At 40.9% G+C, this 23,864-nt stretch overlaps 1 protein-coding gene and 1 non-coding gene across 4 annotated transcripts in view; both read left to right on the forward strand.

Annotated features, from left to right (window-relative positions):
- Window positions 1-14,672, forward strand: part of Ano5 (anoctamin 5) — a 90,101-nt gene extending 75,429 nt beyond the window's left edge. For 2 of the 3 annotated variants that reach the window (XM_048442429.3, XM_048442447.3), the window contains 5 exons: window positions 1,023-1,228; window positions 3,235-3,413; window positions 5,284-5,389; window positions 14,027-14,260; window positions 14,392-14,672. In XM_048442429.3, the coding sequence (XP_048298386.3) occupies window positions 1,023-1,228; window positions 3,235-3,413; window positions 5,284-5,389; window positions 14,027-14,248 (713 nt within the window). In that variant the 3' untranslated portion in view covers window positions 14,249-14,260; window positions 14,392-14,672. Of the gene's footprint in view, window positions 1-1,022; window positions 1,229-3,234; window positions 3,414-5,283; window positions 5,390-14,026; window positions 14,261-14,391 lie in introns of those variants that run through there. The other variant, XM_085682701.2, reaches the window with a different exon arrangement.
- A 308-nt stretch (window positions 14,673-14,980) lies between these two features.
- Window positions 14,981-15,083, forward strand: LOC125405976 (U6 spliceosomal RNA). The gene has a single exon (XR_007233745.1). It is a non-coding gene; the product is annotated as a U6 spliceosomal RNA (small nuclear RNA).
- The last annotated feature ends 8,781 nt before the right edge of the window (window positions 15,084-23,864 follow it).

Consider the following 23,864-nt stretch of genomic DNA (forward strand, 5'->3'; position numbering starts at 1 on the left):
TGTACATTTTTTAAACACACTGTATCTTATTGAGAGATCTTGTATATCTGAACCTGTCCTATTGTATATCTATAATCATTTTCTGACCAGGAGCACCTTTAAAAAAAAACATGATAAGCGGACAAGGCCAGGACCAACTCCACAACCTTGCCTGTTTGCTCCACCCAGTCCAACATGGTGAAGGCATACTCACTGCTTCTGTGAACCATGCTTGCCAGTCAAGCTTCAGGGACACAGTGGGTCTGTGTTATGATTAAGAAATTTGTAACACATTGTTCATAGACCCCATTTAAGTACTCCACAAGAGGACCAGCACAAACCAGGAAACCAGCTCTTAAAGGAGCTGCACAGTTTTCTACTGTTAATGCTGAGTCAGGAAGCCTTCTCGTAAAGGAATTGCACATCTACTTGCCTCTAGCAGAACCCGCCTGAGAAAATACTACTATCTAGAAAGCATACTTAACTTTGTTGTGTGTGTGTGTGTGTGTGTGTGTGTAAAACTCCTTCCCAAGCGCTCTCAGGATTTATGTGGATGTAGTTGCTCCACATTGGCATCATTTGTAATTGGAAACTGTTTATTCATTTCCCAGCTTCTCAAACCCAAATAATCACACAGAAATTATAGTGATTAAAAAACTGCTTGACTGATGGCTCAGGGATATTTCTAGGTAATTCTTTCATATTAAATTAACCCATTTCTTTTAGGCTGTGTATCACCACAAGGCTGTGGCCTACTAGTAAGTTTCCAGCATTCTTCTCCTTCAGCAGCTACATGGCATTTCTTTGCCTCTGCCTACTCTCTTTATATATCACTCTTTGGATTTTCTACCTGGCTATATTCTCTCCTGCCACAGGCCAAAGCAGCTTCTTTATTAACCAATAGTAATAAAACATATTCACAGCATATAGAGGGGAATCCCACATCAGACAGGTGAAAAGAGAGAGTGAGGTTCGAAATGGCAGGGCTAGGCTGAATGGCCCTTTATCTCCTTGGTAATGATGGGTGACCTATGTTCTTTCAGTTATCCAGTTCGGGTTTGTCACGTTGTTTGTGGCCTCCTTTCCCCTGGCCCCCTTGTTTGCTCTCATAAACAACATTGTGGAGATCCGAGTGGATGCCTGGAAGCTGACGACTCAGTACAGGAGACCTGTGGCTGCAAAAGCTCACTCCATAGGTGTCTGGCAGGACATTCTCTTTGGAATGGCCATCATTTCCATTGCAACTAATGTAAGTGCCTCTTTCCATGGGATGACTTTGCCCTTCTTTTTGCTTCTGTTGGGGTGGGGGATTGTGAATGATACCTGACTCAATCCTCATGGGCACCAATTTCATCACAGAGTTGATTTCCGAGGACAAGTTACCCGAAACTTTGCTTTCTGAGGAAGAACAATGGCAAGAAAATAGTATTTTCTCATTGAAATTTCATGATGTTGTTTTATAGATTTGCTAATCTAGGTAGAAAATCAGTGACAATGTAACATGTATGAACAATGGAGTCAAAAACTGATTATACACAAATATGTATAATATAAAGAATACATGTTTACTTACTTTTACTTACAAAATGATTTTTGAAAACTAAATCTCACAAACACTACTTTTATATCCCTTATATCCATCTAAAATTGTTTTATCAATTGAAGATTTTCTTGAGATAATCAAAAAAATTTGACACCTGAATATTTGTGGTTTATTTTATGAAACTTTATATAAAGGAAATGTGGTTGAAACTGTGGAGTTTAAATATGGTAGGAATATAAAGAGATGTGGAGCACAGTTACAGAAAAATCTATGGCTGGAAATGCTCTTTAAAAACTAAGACAGGAAAGCCTAACCTAAGCATGTGACTTCAGCCACCGAAGGAAAACACAAAACTAAAAGCAGTAAAAAGAAATAAAATAAAAATTGTTCATAAATAGTCAACTTAGAAGATGAAGGGGTTATTAACACAAATACTGAGTTAGTTTGTTAAAAAGACATAAACAAAATAAACGAATGCCAGGTGGTGGCAGCACATGCCTTTAATTCTAGCACTCAAGAGGCAGAGGCAGGTGAACATCTGAGTTAAGGGTCAGCCTGGTTTACAGAGTGAGTTTCAGGGCACAGAAACTCTATCTTGAAAAAAACATACAAACAAACAAATAGACAATAAACAAGAACAAACAAAAAACCCAAACCCTTAAAACAATAGATTTCTTTTTAGCAGATTGTAAAATTTTACTTGAAATGACCAATTACTAGATATAAAAATGTCAGATTATTAAATAGTCAATGGAAATACCAAATATACTTATTAACATAGAAGTAACAGAAATGTTTTTTAAAAATATACCACAAACTGCACAGGTGCCAGAGTTATACAGATGTGTTCTTGAATAAACAAACTATTTCTGTGATCACTGGGCTTAAAGAAATAACACCCCCATATAATGAAGTTCTGAAATTAATTGTACTAAGCTACAAGAAAAGTGCCAAATCACACTCTTTCCTTTTATTCATCAGCTTATTATTGACACACTTAATGCACATACACAAGACACAGATTCAAACAAATGCACAGAAAGACATAGTCATAAATACACGCTGGTACATTCATGCATTATTGTGCATAGATATGGTCACACACAATCATGTACACACAGATTTTACAGATATATACAGATGCTCACAAATACAGGTATATTCATACATCATTATACATAGATATGGTCACACACAAGCATGTACTCACAGATTTTACAGATATATATAGATGCTCACAAATACAGGTATATTCATACATCATTATACATAGATATGGTCACACATGAGCATGTACACTCAGATTTTACAGATATACAAATGCTCACAAATACAAACAGAAACACACATATAGATATGAAAATACACAGAGATGCAGATATATGAATTCCCCTATTTCCCCACCTGTCTCTCTCCTAGACCAGACAAGGGAATTTAAGAACAATGAATGTGTCAATCAAAAACATGAGTCATGGTAAGGTCAAGGAGAGAGAGCATGTTTTGGGGCAGCAAATACACATAGGTTCAACTCTTAACTTAGCTATTCTGTAGCTATGAAATTTTAAAGATCAATCCCAGGCTACCCATGTGCCTTCAAAAGTTTTAGAGTGGTGTTTGAGTTACCTCGTGTTCTCATGGAAGTGGGCTTGCATATACGTCAGACTTTGTGCACTGAACTGAGCTCATCGCTGTTTTTGCCCTTTGTTTCTCAGGCCTTCATTGTTGCCTTCACATCTGACATCATCCCACGCTTAGTTTACTTCTATGCCTACTCCAGTAATTCCTCAGAGCCCTTGAGTGGATATGTCAACAACAGCCTGTCAGTGTTCCTGATAGCTGACTTCCCCAACAACACAGCACCCATGGAGAAAAAAGGCTTCACCACTTGCAGGTCTTCTTCTGTCTAGGTTTTAGTACTACACTTTTAATGTCTCTCTTAAATTATCTTTTTTCTAATGTTTGTCTTGTAGTATAAGAGGTTAACTGGATACAAGGCATTTCCTAGGTTAATATCATACATCATTTCTGGAATTCATACATTGTATGACCTGACAGACTATACAAAAGGAAGTAATATTATGGGCCGAGGTCATGCTGTTCTTAAGTAGTTTCTTAGTTTTGAATTATTTTTGAAAATGATGCTCACCAACTAGGACAGGCTCCCTGGACTTGAGCTATAACATCTATCGCTCAGTATGGTAATTAAGTGAATTTTACCATTTATCCCCAGAAAAAGAACTAGAGAAATAACAATGTAATAATGGGACCATTATTACCAGCCATCATTCCACTTAAAGATTTTCTTTAGTGTAGAATGTGTGAGTGGAATTTGTGAATTGTTATTACCACACCCAGTTTATCATGTTCTGTGTGGATCTTTATACCATAGAATATTAAAACAATAGTCAGCAAATTGGTGGTTAGATAACAAAGATATTATAGATTATAGATCATTGATGGAGATATGCAGGTAGTTGGATGGATAGATAGGTAGGTAGGTAGGTAGGTAGATAGATAGATAGATACATACATACATAGATAGATAGGTAGATAGATAGATAGATAGATAGATAGATAGATAGATAGATAGATAGATAGATGAAAGAGGTAGGTGATGGAGATAGATTGATAGATATACATATATGGAGAGGGTTGATTGATTGTAGCCATACATGGTAAAGGTAAATGATGCAGATATATAAGATAAAGATTGATGGGTAGAAGATAGCAATAAATAGGTAGATTGTACTGATATATGCATAAATAGATTGATAGGTAGAGATAATTTATGACAGATTGATGATAAGGTAGATAGTAGAACATAAATAAATAGTGATTAGATAACAGACAGACTGATAGATATATGCACACATATGTACACAAAAAGGTCTTTCAAATTAAGTTCTTCCTCATATTAACTTCTCACTTTGGGATTCCAACAAACAGAAAGGAAGACATTTCAGGACAATGAGACAAAAACACTGATCTGTGATACATTTGGATACGAAGGAATCATAGCACAGTGTTCAAGACTGGGATCTCTTTTGTCTGATCTCTGGGTTTCAACCACTTTCTAAAAGCTAGAGTGAGTGATTGAAGAACATCGGTCTAGTGAGCTTGTAGAAGGGGATCATCCGAAAGTCTGAGCATGAGAAGAATGCAGAACGAGAGCACTGCCTTGTCCGTGCATCTGAAAGGAAAAGACATGTCCAGGAAACAAAAGCAGTCCACATAGCATAGCGAGTTGGTTGGGTCAGATAGGAGGAGGATTTCTAGGAAATGCCATGGTAGTTTGTTCTCTCATAGGAGAAATTGCACTAGACCAAGGAAGTTTTCCTGGTTTCTGTCCCCTTAGGTAGGTAATACGGGTAAGTAGCACAAGCTTGGAGCTGTGAGAACAGGAAAAGATTTAACACTTGCTTTCCTGTGACCTGAGTCTGTACTCAATTTCAATCTAAGAGAAATGATAAAAGTTTATTCCAGGTCTGTTCATTAAACTTGCCACAAATGTCATCTGTCATTCTATCTGTCATATATATAATCTATCTAAATATCACAGATTATCAATCTCTCCATCTATCTCAATGTCTGTGTATCTACCTATCATCTATAAACTATTTATCATATGTTTCTATCACAGACCATCTCTCTATCCATCTATCTACTTGTGTACTATCTAGCACATCTATGTGGCATAAATCATCTCTCTATATATGTTTCCCTGACCATGTTCATTTTTGGTCTTGTTGTTTGTTTTGTAGGTACAGAGATTACAGGAACCCTCCTGATCATGAGAACAAGTATGTCCATAATATGCAGTTCTGGCATGTTCTTGCCGCCAAGATGGCCTTCATCATAGTGATGGAAGTAAGCTGACCCGGACTCTCCTCCTTCTCTTTCATCTCACCCACCTCTTTTACCATTCCCCTAAGCAACTGTTTCTAAACAGGCCTGTTATCAGAAAGTTAGCGCCCTTTTCTTTTGTTTGAAGGAATCACTTGTTGTCATAAGTTGCAACTCCACTATGGGAGCTTGATACTCACAATTGGTAAAGGCCCCTTGGCAAGAGAAAAAGAAAGGCAATGCCTGGCAAGGTTAGGAAAAGGGTGACTTATAGAGCACCTGTTCCAAAGGCTCTTTTTCGGCCACTCTCATCATCTAGCCAGCCTTTCTTTGTTTTTACTTTTGACAGATGAACCTGATATTCATCAAAATATGTCATTGGCTTAAGGTTAATTAGCTAATATCAAAGCTAGGATTTGGTGGCACATGTGGGTCAGTCCTGTTCACTGCAGGGCACTCTCTCAATGTGCAATATTTGGAAAGAAAGTTCACAAGAAAACATAACTACCACAGAGGGAGGATGGATAAATCTCATTAAAATAGGAACAAGAAAAATTAAGATGAGGTTCCCCTGTAGGAGTACCCGAGTACAACACAGGCACATGTTCAATCAGTGTTTCCTGGACTCATTACTGCTACCCAGGCTGTGTGTCTATAAAATCAGATAGTTCTATGTAGTTAGCAGAGAGCAGCCTTACACATTTCTCACCAGTCTCAAATCCTGGTCTCCAGAGGCAAACACATTCAACTCAGAAGCTCTTTGGTTTTGCAAGTTTTGCTGTAGTGGAACAATATTCAAACAGACACAGATTTTTATACATATTTTAGTGTTGGGCAGTAATTGTTGAACTCCTCCTGTGACATGTCACACACAGAAGCACACATGACACTGTCTTCATATAAATCATCATCTTCTTACTCCTGAAGATAATTATAAACTATGCATGTATATGTGTATATTTGATTTATAGAGCTCCATAGTTCCTCTCCTGAATACAAATTCTCATAAGGCAATCCTTTGACGCTTTATGTGTTCTTGTGTTCTTGATCTGATACCATTTCAGTTAATCAGTAGCCTTTATTCATTCCCTTAAGAGTGACTGTTGGTCAAAATTGCTACAGAAACACCAAAGGAACACTTCAGAACTTACTGGTACTTGTTTTATACTCTAAGTGATATAGTTATTGATACATAATCACTCTCAACTCTAAAATGATGCATTCTTCAGAGTTTCACCTAAGACTTTAATCGAGATTTATATACTATGACTTTATAAATATTAGTAACATTTGTTTCATGCAATATGCTCCAAAAATTTCTTTCCTTAGGTCTACGTTCTTCCCTTCCATCCTGTTCTTTCTTCCTTCTCTCTCCCTCTCTTTCCCCTCCACTCCATGAGTTTTTAATTCCTCTTAAACTAATTTCACATTTCACATAAGAGGTATAGATCACTCTTTGAGCCAGTAAACTGCATCTCATGTTCCCCTGGAGTTTGCTACCTAATTTTGAGATTCATCTTTCAGAAACTTTCAGAAGAAACATTATAGGTGGCTTGTTTTTGAGAACTTGAATGTTGAAAATTTTCTACAAATATTGCATTCATTTATTCTGAAATTGAAAGTCTGAAGTTGTTGCCATTAATTTTTAACCTTAACTTGGGCTATTTTGAAAAACATTTGCAGCACTGCTCCATTTTTCTCTAGCTGTTAAAACGGACAGGACCATCCAGTTCCCTTCCAGGTTGATTTATTAAGGTTTATGTAAAGCTTTCATGGCTTGATAAGCTTGTTCACTGAATCAGACCAAAGTAAACTGAATTAGAAACGGGCCAGGTTTGGGCTGGAGAGATGGCTCAGTGGTTAGAAAAAGACCAGGTTTAATGGATGCCAGCACTCCCGGGTGGCCCTCTGGGAAAACATAGAGAGGGGAAAGGTAAACCAGAATGACCACATGTCTGTTCTCTGGGGGCAGTTTAAATAGCCTGTGGGAGTGGTCTTGACCCTCTCTGGGAAGGGGTCACCATTTGGTGGGATTTGGGGGAGGTAGAGTTTGGACTGGGGCAACTCCCAGGGGAGAGGACTTGAAATGGAGCTTTCCACCCAACATTCCAAAATGGATGCCAGGAACAGGTTGTAATGCCCCAACCAAGCATTACAGACTTCTTTTGGATAATGATGTTAGGGGCTGAGGTGACACTTCCAAACATACATTCCAGACTCCTTGGATAAAGGGGCACCAGATCAAGTCTGGCTACTTCCTGTAGGCATGGGGCAACGTGGTAGAGGAGAGAGTTGGCGGTTGGTGGACTCATGCTCAGCAAGAGGTGTAGTTGAAGAGACATGTGGTTTACTGCCATCCCAGAGACCTCAGGCATCTGTTCCTTGAGGGAGATGAGAAAACAGGTGGCTAGGAGAAAAAATATATTGTTATTGTTGGCCCTATGAATGGGGCTAGCCATGGAAAGGGCTATTAACTGCCAGCAAAGATGGGACAGAGAAGTGCCCTGGTTGTACAGATAAGGCACAGGTGAATAAGTGAGACATGAGAACAGATATGCCCTTTTAAAATCAGATTTTAGTTGGTAGGTGTCCTTTTGAGCCAGGAGAGTTGGTACCAATGGTGAAGTCCCAGGAACTGGTGCAGGTGTTTGCATTAACTGGAGATCACTTTGTAAGTTGGTCTTGACCCAGAGAGCAGGAGTGACCTGTAAAATATGCTTGAAAATGGGTGGGGTTAAAATATACTCTGCAGACTATTAGTTTTTACCAGACCTAATTTTTGATACAGCAGCAGAACTTTTCCCAGGAACCTGCAGGTATCTGTAAGACAACTGGAACAGAAGCAATTTAGATGACAATTAAAGGGTTGTCATCTTTAATTAACTGGGAGCTCTGGATCTTTGAACATACATCTAAAATGTTTTAATCCTGGTCTATGAAACTTGTGAAAGAGGAACACCTGTTTATATTCTTAGCAGCAAACTTAGCAAATGAAGTAATGAACTACAAGTACCTTAAGTCATCAAATGCCATTAGACAGATCTAAGAGGAATAAACGAGAAAAAAGAAATGAGACAGCTTTTTTAACTACATATGCATTTCCAAGTTTCTTTGTAATGTTTGGAGAATACCAGTCTTAGAAACAGTGCTAGCAATTAGATGCTGAGTCCAAGAGGCCCGGAGATTTTCCTGTGTGAGAAGGGAAATTTAGTCTACCTGTCTTGACAGGATGAGATGATTGATCCCCCAGTGTAACTGATGAGGTAGAAGGCTGATTTTTGGTGTGTGGGTGGCTTTGCCATACCCAAAGGCAAGCTTTCAGGTCTTTTGTAAGCATGCATTTTCTTGGAGGAGCTATAGGATGCTGCAGAAGCTGGCATGTCTCTGCGTTAGAAGCTCTTTGTTAAATGCCGTACTCTCAGATCAATAAAGGCACTTGAGAATTGGGTACCATTACCTGTTAGTTATATTTAAATTAGACATACAAGTTAAATTTAGACATGTATTTTATACGCAATTAGTCACATCTTACCTGATGTTCTTTCTGCGGAATATGAAAGAAACCACGAGGTACAAAGGAACCCACGTGTAACTTTATTACAGGGAAGGGCGTGGTGGACCATACAAGTGGGAAACAGGAAGGAAAGAGAGAGCGAAAGTACCACGCTTTGCTTTTAAAGGCCACCTCAGCATACGCACATCAGATGCTGCATTTTGCATCTGCTTGGGGGCTTTTGTGTTGCAGTTGTAGGTGCATGTGTTTCTGGGAAATGAAGTCTTCCGAGTCAGGCAGACAATGCTGTACTCTGCGCCTGTGCACAGGGGCCTCCTGGGAAATGTAGTTCCCCAGGAGAATAACATTACCAATACTATTAAATATAAGAAGATTTAAAAGGAATATTTTAGTAAGTTAAGAATTTTGGAGGTGGAATTTTTTTTTAAGTGGGTGTAGGTCCAGTGTACATGGGTACTCTTATCTAGAATGGTGTTGAGGTCAAAATGGCAGCTACCTATGTGTTTTTATTTTTCTAGAGCTACTGTAATCTGGAGTTACAAGTTTTACAGATCTTAAAACACACGCACATACACACAGAGAAATAAGACAAGCATACTACGGAAACAAAACACATATATGCACAAAAGAATAAAAGCATAGAGTGGCCACATTATTTTAACAGAAAGAATTTTTTTTTAGGAACCTGTGTTAGCTGACTAACTTAAAATCCTGGTGTAGGCAGGTGGCAGAAGCCAGGGAAGCACACAGGTGATTCCATTAGGGGCCAGATTAGCAGACACTGCAAGAGAGAACAGAAACACAAGGGCAGAATACCTACACAGATTTCAGAGTGGAAAGAAAGTGGGAAAATTGATCCCTTGTAGAGAACAAACAGCAAGAGAAGTGGGGGGGAGGAGCAGGAGCACAGCATCCAGAAACCATGGGCATTTGGGGGCTTCTTTGTTTTACATTAGGCATTAGATAGCCTAATTTAAAAGAATTTATAGGATGCTTCTGCAGCATCCTATAGCTCCTCCAAGAAGATGCATGATTACAAAAGACCTGAACGCTTGCCTTTGGGTATAGCAAAGCTACCCAAGGGCATTTGGAGATCAGGCCTCAAATTGCAAGTATCCATTTTTGCAAGTGTATGCCCAGTCTCGGGACTCAATCCTTACCACAATGCATCCACTATAATAAGACTTTTGGGTCTAAAAACCAGAGTGATGTGAGAATTTTGTGAATGGATGTCTCCATGTCATGGAATCCCACCACAGCAAGGACTGCCTTACTGCTTTTAGTCAAGTCGGAAATCTGGTGTGACCATGACTTCAGCAGACTGCCCAGCAATGCTTAGGCCCTGGGTCCAAGGGACATGTACTTAAAAAAAAAAAAAAAAAAAAAAAAAGAACTCACCCAAATGAAACTGATCCTAACCTGTCAGAGAGCACAGGCGAAAAGGACATTTTTCAACATGTAGCCCTGGGCCAGTGGGAAAAAACAGCCTCCCCCCCCCACTACCGTGGGACCTCCAAATGTAAACTTTTTTCAGCCCAACAAGCCTCTCTGCTGAGGCAATGATCCAAATCAGACCAAATCAAAACAAATTAGAAGAAACCCAGGTTTAATGGATGCCAGGTTTCTGGGTGACCCTCAGGTAAAACACAGAGTTGGGAAAGGTGAACTGAGAAGACCACATATTTGTTCTCTGGGGGCAATTTAAATACCTGTGGGAGTGGTCTTGACCCTCTCTGGGGAGGGGTCACCATTTGGTGGGATTTTGGGGAGGTGGAGCTTGGACTGAGGCAACTCCTAGGGGAAGGGACTTGAAATGGAGCTTTCCACCCAACATTCCAACATGGATGCCAGGAGCTGGGGTGAAGCCTCAAAACAAACATTCCAGACTTTTTTTGGATAAGGATGTTAGGGGCTGAGGTGACACTTCCTATCAGTTTATTTTGGGGTTAAGTCCCTTAAACCTCTCAGGAGTTCTGAAAGATTCACTACAGCAGGCAAAAATCTGACTAATAGAATCTAAGGGTAAAAATGAAATAACTTAACTCATACAAATCTTTTCATCCTATCCCATTTCTTCTTTCTGTGCTCTCTCTAATGCCCACGTTGATCCTCGTTCCTTGCTGTTCCTGTTCTTGTTGTTCTTGCTGCTCTTCCCCCTCCCATGAGGTTTTCAGTCTATGTCACCCACATAGACATTAACAATGTTCTCAACATGCATTTCAGAATCATAAAAATCAGATAGGACCTGACAAAGCAGCATTCCAAAAAAGGTGACATGACCCAGGAAAGGCCATCATCCAAAGGGAAATACCCAACATTCTAAACCATTAGATTAGATCACTAGATGTCCCTGAACCCTAGACAGACCCATTCCCCTCACCCCAATCTCTATTGTGATAATCAGCTTTGGAGCTGCCCAGACTTGTTTGTCAGTAAGGACAGCCATGTTGTCTTCCTTTTTGAAATTTCTATATGGTCTATTTGCAAAGGTAATTGTAGGAGATTGACCTCACGTAGATTTGATTATGAAAACAAAGACTAAATGTTATCATGGGAATTCCCCATGCAAGGTCATTCCCTTGCCAGACCACACAGGAGGAAGCTACACTGCTGAGGTATTTTGGGAATAAATCCCACTTTGAATCAGAGAAGATTCTACAGAATTGACAATGATTGTCCAAGACAGGAGTTCCTGGCTCTGCGATTGTGTTCTCTATGTGGAGTCTGTACTCCCGTGGCTCTGTCTGTGGGTCTGTCAGCTGAGCATTCACTGGATAATACTATGAGCTCCAACATTAACGACCTTAAGATGAGCAATTGTTGGGCCTTCTCTTACCAGCTCTGTCAGTCTGAAGTGTCACAAGCACAGTTTCTGGAAAATACAGTCGTTCTGGCCACTGAGTGGGGCCACTAGAACTAAAACCAGACTCTTAAAGTTTGTGTGAAAAATGTTTGTCTATGTGATTTTGTTTACAAATGCCCCCTTCCTTCGTTGTTTCTCTGCTACAATGTCTATCCTGCTCGAACCATCAGTGATCTTATTTTCTCACCTGTAAGGACATGGAGCCGCACCTTTGCTCTCTTCATTAGCTTTCTGTCCTTTGGTTCCAGTTTGTTTTATTCTTTTTCTTTCTTGTTAGACATTTCATTGTACAGTGGATGGTATTGTACATCCAAGAATCAGGGATCATAAGGGTAAGGTGTACCAGCTTAGTGTGTGTAGATGTCAGCCCACCTTTCTTCAGAAATCCACAAGTGTTCAGTCTGCAGTTCCTTATCCCAGATGGGTCAATGCAGAAAAGAGTTTCAGGCTTAGCCAGTATAAAGCAGTGTTGGGTTTTACTTATGTGTGTTTTGGTTTTTAATAGGAAGAAAGGGTCTGACAAGATGTCTCAGTGAGTAGGGGTACTTGACTCCAATTCTGACAATTCAAGTTGTATTTCTAGAACCCATATGATAGAATGAGAGACCCAACTTCTCTAAGCTGTCCTATGACCTCTACACATCATCCACATATCCACACATGAACACAATCAATCAACAACTAATTTTAAAACTTTTAGGTAAATCACTCAAGAAATACATCCGTGCACAGACAAGAGCATGGTATCAGCTTCTCCAGGGGCAGCCACCATTCAGTAAGACATCCTTCTTATAGTTATTTAATTTAGTTTATGTTGTGGGTATTTTATCTGCATGTATGTCTGTGTACTACATTTATGCAGTACCTACATAGGCCAGAGGATGGTGTCAGATTTCCTAAAGCCAGAGTCACATTTGTTAGCTGCCCTGTGCTAGGAATTGAACTCTGGTCCTTTGGAAGAGTCACTGGTGCTCTTAACCAATGAGTCATCACCAAGCCTATATTTTAGCACACTAAGTGAAGAGAAGGAAAGACCTTCAGTGAAAGAAGTCCCTATCTAAGAAGGTATGGGCTCCACATGGGAGTCCCAATCGAGTGTCTGCACATTGACCACAATGGTAATCCTGGAAGATCTAAGTTCACTCTCCAGAGCTTAATAAGAAACTATTTTTAAGTGGGTGGTGGTGGCACATGCTTTTAATTTGAGCACTCGGGAGGCAGAAGCAAACAGATCTCTGTTATTTCATCAAGACCAATCTTGTCTACAAGAGCTAGTTCCATGACAGGCTCCAAAGCGACAGAGAAACCCCGTCTCAAAAAACAAACAGACAAACAATTTTCTTTCCTTTTGATACGTGAGATTAGAGGATGCTCTGAATAAGGTACCTTAGATGGGATTGTAATATTTATAATATGATGAGGGGAAACCAGAAATCACTCTCATTGTCAAGAGTTTCCTGGTGAGACTCCTAAGTGGAGGTTCATGCCTGAGAAGGGAGAGAAGGCTTTAGTGTTGATTGTGCTGGGACTCTGTTCTCAGCTGGCATAGGGGTTCAGTCAGCCTTCTGGGTGAGAATTTCTTCGCCTCCCTGTGTCCCCAGGTTTTGTTCTATCTTTCCTGCCCATGCTCAGTATTCTGAATTTCACTGTTTAGAAACTGTGCTTTCAATATGTGTCCCACCTCCGCTCTACAGCACAGCCTCTGCCCATGTGTTCACAGCTTTCTGGTGTAAAGATAAAAACTGTTCACTTAATTCCTAGACATTTTACTGCTTCTCATAGAAACCCAAACTGATGCACTTGTTTTCAGTTCTACACTGCACCACTGTCCTCAGAAGGCCTGACTGCCTTCGTTCCAGAAAACTCTCTAAGATTCTAAAACGGAGTGGCCGGTATTCTTTAAGTTTCATCTTCACACTAAATCATAAAGTACACGGTTGAGTATGAGCTGTGCTATCTAAAAGAAACCAGGACTGTTTTAGAGATGTTTCCTTCAGTTCTTAGGACGGGGCACAGATAAAGGGCAGGCATTTTAATACCCATGTTCCATTCCTCTAGTTGCTTATTTAAATATATTTTACTTAATTCAATTGTATGTGTGAAAATTATAGGGTACATACATGCACACACTCACACATGCACAGACATGTGTATATGTATGTGTCTGTATAATTCAACTTTGTGCTTACTGTGTCCAACACAGTTTATCAAAGCTCAGGGGCACCTATGAGGACTCCTTGATAATCCTAAGAGAATCTCTGTTCTTCCTTTATCACCCCTTTAGCACATAGTGCTTCTGTTCAAATTTCTGTTAGCATGGATGATACCAGATGTTCCAAAGGATGTCATAGAGAAAATCAAACGAGAAAAGTTAATGACTGTCAAAATTATCCATGACTTCGAGCTCAACAAGTTGAAAGAAAACTTGGATTTTACATACAGTAACATCATGAGGGATGACACAGTGAAAGACGATATATCCCTGGGGGAAAATTCCTCTGTCTAATCCACATGCAAGGTGAGAAGCTCTGTACCCTGCTCTGTTCATTGTTGCCTCTGGGTTTCTGGCTGGATGTTGGAATCCATATATCCATTTGTTTTACTTTCTTCCTTTTATTTTTAACTCAGAGACTTTATGCCCTTTGCTAGGCGCTGACATCAGACTTGGAGTCCTGAAGACAGTTGCAGGTGGTGCCACTGGATGCAGAGTCTGGGAAATCACGAAGTATTTCCTCTTAGAGTGAAATCCTGGCCTTGGGATGCTTGGTCACTTCCCAGAGCAACTGTGCATCTCTGCTCTCTTCTGTTGAGTGCTCCGTCACCCTCCCAACAAGAAAAGGATCACATTGAAGAGTAAGCTAGCAAAGAGATCTGCCATCTCATAGAACATTTGCCTTTCTAAAATGCACACATTAAAAACTGAAATCAGATGTCTTGAGAAATCTCACTTATTGACAAATGTTGAGTAAAAATTATAGTAGAACTGTGCTCTTGACCATGTCAGGTGAAAGTTAACTTCTGTCAGAATCCCAGATAGCCTTTCCAGGTAAAGGTAGAATCAATTTTTCCAGGAGACTAAAAGAATTTTCACAAAAGACTCTCAGAGGGCTTTTAAAGGTAATGTTTCCATTTTGTTAACTAACTTCCACACCATGGAGTCAGGTGACTACAGGCTTCCAAGGGAAGGAACTCTGCAAAGCCCAAGTGTCTTCTTTGGAGATAAAGAGTGCAAGACGGTGTGCTCACTTCAGCAGCACATATACTAAATTGGAATGATACAGAGAAGATTAGCATGGTCCCTAAAAAAGAAAAAAAGAATGCAAGACAGTCCATAGACATTATATAAAGTGAAACTCTTCAATTTTTTTGAAATGCTGATTTTTGCATCATGAAGCCTTTTTTGAGATCTAACTATTTGTATAAGTTGGGCCCAAACTATTTACAAATTGTGATTTCTTCACTCTGAAGAAACTCCAGATCTTGTAATAAGTTTACAGTCTTTTCATGGGCAACCTTGCCCCCACAATGTCCAGTGCCTTCTTTCTCTGCCTTTGACACATAAGACACGGTCACTCATTGCAGGTTCAAAACCAACTCAAGCACCGAGTGTCTAAAGTCATGGTAGATATTAACAAAATTGGAATTTATTCTATTACAAGTGCTTCTTAGGATTTATCTGTGTTTTCCCTTCATATTTGCCTTGGAATTTTTCACTGAGCACTTTCTTCCTGCCTCATATTTTACCCTGAGATACCAGAGTAACTTTCTAAAAAGTCTTCTAGCCAAAATCAGATGGAATTTGCCCAGGTGGATTTGCCTCATTTCACCAAAACACTGGTTGGTGTGAGAATGCTTAGTTAGATGCACCTGAGCACCGGATGTATGTTCATGTTTAAAAGTATGGCTGTGGGGCTGGAGAGATGGCTCAGAGGTTAAGAGCATTGCCTGCTCTTCCAAAGGTCCTGAGTTCAATTCCCAGCAACCACATGGTGACTCACAACCATCTGTAATGGGGTCTGGTGTCCTCTTCTGGCCTGCAGGCATACACACAGACAGAATATTGTATACATAATAAATAAATAAATATTTTTTAAAAATAATAAAAGTATGTCTGTGATTCTTTTTTCTTTCAGTAAAACAAGCAGTTTACTATTTTCTACTGATATTCCAGGGAACAAGTAAGATCTTATGTGAAAATAGAATCCTCAAGTGCCAAAGGCCCAAACCACGCAACTCTTTTCAAAGGTCCTTTGCGATCATCATCTTCATTGTTTCTTTTCACACAGAAAACAAATCCTTCAAGTCACACTGACTTTAGACATCAAGAGGGGCCTTCAATTAGATAAAAGATGTGTTAATTTTGCAGTGTTTCTGGACTCTTTTTTTTGTCAAGAGAGGGCGGGGGGAGAGGGAGAGAGAAAGAGAGAACTGTTTCTTCTGAAACTAAGGTAAGATTCACTGGGGTGCAGCTGTGGGTAGGAAGATGCAAATCTCAACTCAGTGCCAGTTACTAATGGTGAGAGAATATATCTTGAGAAATTTCAGGTTGACAATATTTATATGTCCAAGGAAAGCCTTTGAATTATGATCATAGGATCAGGCACTGTGAATAATCATTGGCAATACTGGTCATTCAAAAACATAACCTATTGTTTTGGACAAACCTCTCATAGTTATTATATAATAGAATGATGTCGTGAAGGAAAATGTTAAATTGCTAGACTTTGGAACTCTGTCACAATAAATCAATAAAACTATCATGTTACTGTTCTTCCTGAAATTTCAATCTACTTTTCTGTGTAGTAATTAAAATATGTCAATTATTTCAGAATTATGTAAAAAATAGTGACAATGTTTAAAACATACTGTATAGTATGGTGTAATCTGTGTAAGATACAACTGTCCATCCCTCTAAATATGTCATTGGAAACAAGATGTAAGTCTCCTGCTATCAGGTGCTGTATCCTGAGGTCAGCTCAGAGTATACAAGCTTGCTTTTCCCTCCATTTCTCCCTCCTTCTGTCCCTCCCTCCTATTTTCCCTTCCATCCTTCTTTCCCTCCTTACCTTTCTCCCTCATTCCTTCCTTTGCTCTTTGCTCCCTTATTTCCTTCTTTTCTTTCTTAAAGGGAGTACACAGGTATTAGGGAAAATTGTCTTTAGTTATGCATCCGAACCTCAAAAACCAAATCACTCGGTGATTAAAGCAAGTAAATAATTTCAAATTTACACTTAGTTCATTTCATGCTCTCTCTCTCTCTCTCGTGTGTGTGTGAGAGAGTGTATGTGCATGCTTTGGTTTAGAGCTGAGATAATTTCTGAAATCGAGAACTCTAGAGAAGTTTTTACATCAAATGTGTTTAAATTATTTGTTTTATTTGTATGAGTGTTTTGTTTGCATGTATTCTGTGCTCCAAGTGTATGCAGTACCCATGCAGGTCAGAAAAGCGCCTCCACCAAGACACTTCATAAGACATCTGAACACATTCATAAAAGCAATTGCATCACATTATTAAAATTTGAATCAAAGCTACAAGTAGGTGTACAGTCATTGGGTATATTATTTTCAACTCTTTGTATTTGAAGACTGTCAAATAAAAGTTGGTTAGAAAAGTTTTTAAGTATCCCACCTATTCAGCATGTTTATTTATACCTAGAACAAAAAGGAACACGAGAAGAGCTGGGTGATAGTGGCACACGCCTCTTAATCAGCACTTGAGAGGCAGAGGTAGGGGGCTGTCTGTGAGTTCAAGGCCAACTTCCTCTAGAGATTGAATTCCAATACAGTGGGGGCTACACAGATAAACTCCATTGAAAAACAAAATGAAAAAGAAAGAGAAAAAAAACAAGAAAAACAAAACACGAGAAGAAAGTCTACCAAGTCCATAAATAGAAAAGAGAACTTGTGTTTGTATCTAAATCTACAAATTCACAGAACGCACGGGTGTCTGAGGATCCTGTTAAAGGAGACAAAATCACCAATATTCAGACTGTAAGATCTCCACTGGGATAACAACCGGTTTTCCTTTGCAAATGAACTGGGGGCAAAAAGAGATGAAGGAGAATCCTCCAGTTAGAGCAGCTGAGGAGACAACACTCACTTGTGCCTTCTCTGTGGATTCCGATTTCACCCATCCATGAAGAACAAGTTGACAGATAACCAGAGCAGGCTGGGAGCCAGTGACTCCGTACTCTGAATCCCGGACCATTTCTAATGTTTCTCTACCAACATAGTATTTTTATTAACTATTTAGGAATTTCATACATCATATCCCTATTACACTCATTTCCCATTGCTCCCAGGTCAGCCCACCCTCCCACACTTTCACCCTCAAAAAGAGAGAGAGAGAGAGAGAGAGAGAGGAGAGAGACTCAGACCATCTTCCCCCAAAATGTCCAATTGCTATCACACATTTTTTGTTTTTTGTGTGGCATCACTTGGATTTTTGAGAGTGCATTTATTTCAGAGGTACTTTCTGAAAAGGCATGGTGCCTGAGATCTTCTTCATATAATCCTGGATGAAAAAGGTAAGGGAATTCTGTTTGTTTTGAAAGTTGATGCTTCAAATTCCAAAGTAAGCATACTCCCAACACATACATGCACACACGCATTCACACATATAGACACACAGACATATACACACACATGCAGCATACCATCAGCTGAGTAATCTCATATCGTAAAGTTGACCATAATAATACTCTTATGTTCAGAAATACAATTTCTGAGCTATGGAAAGAAAAGTGATATTGAGCAAATAAATGAAATGACAACCATATTCATTTTAAATGTTTTGAAAAGCAATGCAATTCTCTACAAATTAATGGGGTGATAATGGTCTTTTCTTGTTGAAAAAAATAAATCTGTACAGTAGCCATACTTACAGTGTGTAGTAAACATAAGTGTACATGAGCTCCCAACTTAATTCCCACTGCAGAGATAAACAACAGTTTGTTGCTGTCCCGCGCTACTATCTTGCCAGCAAGAACGACGCAGGGCACGTAGGATCCTTCTGCAGAACAGCTTTTTAATGCATCTTGAGAGCGAGAGCATAAGCCGACATGGCGGAGACCCAGAGCGAGGCGAACCCAGCCCTTATATAGGAAGCAGTCCCCGCCTCGGACGTGTCACTCTCAGATTGGTCAGCTGCCCATCATCCCAGATGACGCCTCGGGAGAGGCAGGGACTACAGCGTTGGAAATTTACCAACGCATGCGCGTTATCCTGTTCACCGGGCGGTGGAACCGGATGTCAGCGCCATCTTGGAATGGCGAATGTGGTTGCGGTCCTCTACATCTCCCCCCCTTTTTTTTTACTTCATTGCAGAAAGGCAATTCCCTCAGAAGGCAAAGATAGAGGTCGCACTTCCCAAAGTGGAAACATTATAATGGGCTTGCACGGAATCTGCCCCTAGGTTCATGACACCTGGAACTCATCCGGCCTGCCCTCTGCCATTTTTCTGGGAAAGGGAATATACGGCAGGAAATCCTTATGCAGGGCGACATATCTCTCAGAGAGGGCCATTCTCTGTGTGATGCTCTTTAGCTCGACAACCTTCAGGGCTAGCTAAGCCAAGCATTCCACCCTGTGCAATGGACAGAGGTGTCCTAGGGGTGCAGGAGCTGGTTGGCATAAACCTTACTGCTTCAGCATAGATAACCACATCAGTAGAGGTTCCCTGTTCCAGGGCAGCCAGCGCTTGTGCAATAACCACACTTTGTCCCTATGACTTTGGGATTTGAGTCAGCAGACCATCCAGAGGAGAAACACTGATCCACAGCATAGGGCTGTTTCAAACATTCCCACCCCCACCCAATCTTAAAGTAGGAGATGAAGGACACAACCCAGGATTGGAATCCTTCGGCTAAGTTTATAAATAGAAGGTAGGGGAGCCCCAGAGTCTTATTGGTTGTAAAATAAAAAAAAAAAACGAGGAAACACTGCCACTCTATGGCTGACTGGTGTCGGTTTCAGGAAGGCTGAGAGTATCCCCCATCGCTGTTCCTTCGTAACCTGCTCCTTTGTAACCGTTGTCATCCATCCGCAAAATGGTAGGAGGAACATAAGCCAAATCTTCTGGCGAGTCCGCGTGTTGTGGGTCACCCCTCACTGTTCGGGTCAGTCTTTCTGGCACCCAGAATGGATTTTCCTGGTCCTGCGGGAACACACAAACAGCTCCCCTGGATCTCAACAGGATGGGATCCGGGCCTTTCCATTCATTAGAAAACACATCTTTCCATATAACCAAATCCTTGGGCCGCTGCAGATCCAAACTATGTCGTGTTGCAGCATTCTGGCCATTATCATCCAGATTTAAAAAATTTATAGTGAACAGAGCCATGGCAATGGCTACTCTTGGTGTCGGGGGTAATTCCTTCAATATTCCCCCTTTTTGTTTAAGTAGATAAGATTTGAGTGTGCGATGTGCTCGCTCTACAATACCTTGTCCCTGGGGGTTATAAGGCAGGCCTGTAATGTGTGTGACTTGTATCTGTGCACAAAATTGTTTAAACTTTTGAGAAGTATAGGCAGGCCCATTATCCGTCTTTAAAGATGTGGGCTTGCCCCAAGCATTCCATGCCTCAAGACAATGTTGAATGACATAAGAGGTTTTTTTTTCCTGTAAGTGGTGTGGCATGAATAACGCCAGAGCATGTGTCAATTGACACATGCATATACTGAAGTTTTCCAAAGGCAGTGATATGAGTCACATCCATCTGCCATATTTGCAAAGGCGCAGTCCCTCTGGGGTTTACGCCAGTGTGTCTGACAGGGAGAAACTGGCAACAATTGTGACATTGGGTTACAATATCACGAGCCTCCTTTCTGGTAAGAGAAAAACGTTTATGCAGGGTTTTAGCTGTAACATGAAAATTATCATGAAAGGTTTTAGCGGTCTGTAACGGGGAGGCAAGAGCTACCGCAGCAAGCTGCGTAGCATGATCAGCCAGATCATTACCTAAACTCATGGGGCCCGGGAGCCCCGAATGTGCTCTTATGTGTGTGATAAAAAATGGAGCTCTCCTATTTAATAAACAGTCCTGTATCCTCTGGAAAAGAGCTGCCACTGTACTAGTAGGTTTTATAATTTCAGCGGTCTTTAATAATTTAACAGCATTAACCATATAGGCAGAATCAGAAACAATATTAAGAGGACAATGAAATTTTTGAAGAACCTCTAAAACCACCATATATTCCACCACCTGGGGTGAGGTGGCAGAAAAGTTCTTTGTATATATTTTAGAATCCATAACATAGGCTCCCATATCATTTTTGGAGCCATCTGTATATACCATTACCCCGTCTTTTAGCGGGGCAGAAGACGTAACTCGGGGAAACTCAATGGGATGACATGCAGCAAACTGCAGCAGAGGGTGTTTGGGATAATGATTATCAATTTTTCCTGAAAAGGTGGTAACCAAAATTGCCCAATCGTCAGAGGTGGCGGCCAAAGTTTGTATCTGAAAGGAGGTATAGGGAACTATCATAACTGTTGGATGTTTACCAAAATGACTAACAGACATTTTAAGGCCTTTAAGGGCAATTTGAGCTACAGCAGCTGGATACCAATCAATACTTTTGTTAGGAGAAGCATGCGGATGGATCCACAGTAATGGTCCATCCTGCCATAACACAGCAGTAGGTAGCTTTTTTGTTTTAAACATATATAGAACAAATGGTTGAGTTTCATTAATACGGCACAGCTGTGTCTCCTTAATGGATTCCTCCATTAGTAATAAGGCTGCTTCTGCTGCCGGCGTCAAGGCCCGAGGGAAGGTAATATGAGTATCCCCTTTCAAGATATCAAACAATGGCTTCAAATCAGCAGAGGGTATTTTTAAAAACGGTTGCAGCCAATTAATATCTCCTAACAACTTTTGGAAATCATTTAATGTTCGCAAATCGTCCCTATAAATTTTTATTTTTTGTGGTAGAATCTTTTTATGAAGAATAACAGAACCTAAGAATTGGCCAGTGTCTGTAATCTGGACCTTTTCAGCAGCTATTTGAAGACCCCATAGCTGTAAACTCTTAATGAGCAATGGGTAGGCTTCCCTTAGGACCTGTAAGTCCTCATGACACATGAGTACATCATCCATGTAATGAATCATAAGCAAACGTGGGAAACGTTCACGAAGCGGTTTAAGAGCCTCCTGCACAAACATCTGACAAATTGTTGGACTATTGGCCATACCCTAAGGCAAAACTCTCCATTGAAAGCGTTTATTAGGCTCTATATGATTAATTGAAGGAACAGTAAAAGCAAAGCGAGACCTATCAGCAGGATGCAATGGAATAGAAAAAAAACAATCCTTAATATCTATTATTACCAGATTCCAATTTTTGGGTAAAGCTGAAAGCACTGGGAGTCCTCGCTGTACAGGCCCAAAGAGGTGCATTTGTTCATTAATGGCTCTCAAGTCGTGTAACAAGCGCCATCTTCCTGATTTTTTTTAATGACAAAAATGGGTGTATTCCACGGAGAAGTGGATGGTTTTATGTGCCCCAAAACGAATTGCTCATTAACTAGCTGATTCATTGCTTTCAGTTTTTTAGAGGTAAGTGGCCACTGGGGAACCCATACGGGGGTCTCTGTTTTTTACGGTATGGGCCGTGCTGTCCCAGTGGCGCCTAGGAAAAACCCAGACCCTGTTTATTGATATTAGGTTTAGGATTTACTGACTCCCGTATTCCTTGCTTGGAGCGACCCAAGCCCTTTTCTGGCCTATGGCCCATTCTTAACATTATATCTTGGGCCTGAGATGAATATGCATTAGATAAGGTCAATCCCATACCCTGTATTACATTTCTTCACCATAAGTTGACTGGCAGGGGAAGGACATATGGTGTAAAATATCCTGACTGCCCTTCGTCTGTTTCCCAGGTTAATCTGGTGGAGCTAATGGTGGGGTTTCCATTATAGCCCAAGCCCTGTAGGGCATGAGACGACTCAGTAACAGGTCAGGACTGTGGCCACCAGTGCGATGAGATAATACTTTTGTCCGCGCCAGTGTCCAAAATGCCTTCGAAGCATTTACCATTCACCCAAAGGGGCAGTTTGGGTCGATCTTGAAGGCTAACAACCAGGTAGGCCGAATCCTGTCCTGTTGACCCCATTAATTTATTCCCCGGCCTCTGGTGGGTGTCTGCCGGAAGAAACAGTAACTGAGCTATCCTGTCTCCTTTACTGATGGAAAAAACTCCATTAGGACAAGAGCATAGGGCTTGTATCTCAGCAGTGTGCTGACTATTAACAAGACCTGGGTGGACAATCAGTCCCTGCAGGGTAAGCGAGCCACGCCCTAAAAGCAGGCCCACGCTTCCAGGGGGTAGAGGCTCAGGCAGCTGCACAGGGACAGGCTGCACCCCCATTTGGGGCATCAACAGGAAGTCGGTGGAGGCATACAAGCCCATCCTTGTTCTGCCTCCGAGGGTCCCTCGGTCGTTGCCCTGATGAACTTGTTCCCATATTTTTGAGGGCCCTGGGACTGAGGGCCCATCATCTCGTTTTTTGGATCAGTCTGTGGGTTTCCTAATGGTGGGAGGATCTTGTCATGGACATCCCTAACGGAGCGGCAGAGCTCAGCCCTATGATAACCTGTGTCATAGCGTGAGCAGAGGGTAGGAGGCGCTCTCTCCTTTTTTGATGACCTACAATCCTTTTTTAAATGTCCTGGCTTTCCACATTTAAAGCAAACTCTTTTGTCTGGCCCTTTAAAAGGGCGTTTTTGTGACTGCATGATGGCTGCAGCCAAACCCGCATTCGTCAGGGGTCCTCCTAGTTCTCTACAGACCCTGAGCCAGTCCTGTAACCCTTTATTTTTCCTGGGGGCTATGGCCGCACGGCATTCCTGCGTAGCTTGCTCAAAAATGAGCTGCTCGATGAGTGGCATGGCCATATCAGTGTCGCCAAAAATGCATCCTGCTGCCTCAGTCATTCTAGCCACAAAATCTGAAAAAGGCTCCTGAGTCCCTTGTATAATCTTGGTGAGCGAGGTGCTTCCTTCTCCCTTTTTAGACAAGGCTTTCCATGCTCTTATAGCTGTATTGGCTATCTGGCGGTAGGCATCATAAGGGTAGTCTGTCTGGGCAGCGGTGAAGCGCCCTTGCCCGGTCAGGAG

This window comes from Myodes glareolus, chromosome 24 (genome assembly GCF_982192425.1).
Source record: "Myodes glareolus chromosome 24, mMyoGla1.1, whole genome shotgun sequence".
In the NCBI taxonomy this organism is placed as follows: domain Eukaryota; kingdom Metazoa; phylum Chordata; class Mammalia; order Rodentia; family Cricetidae; genus Myodes; species Myodes glareolus.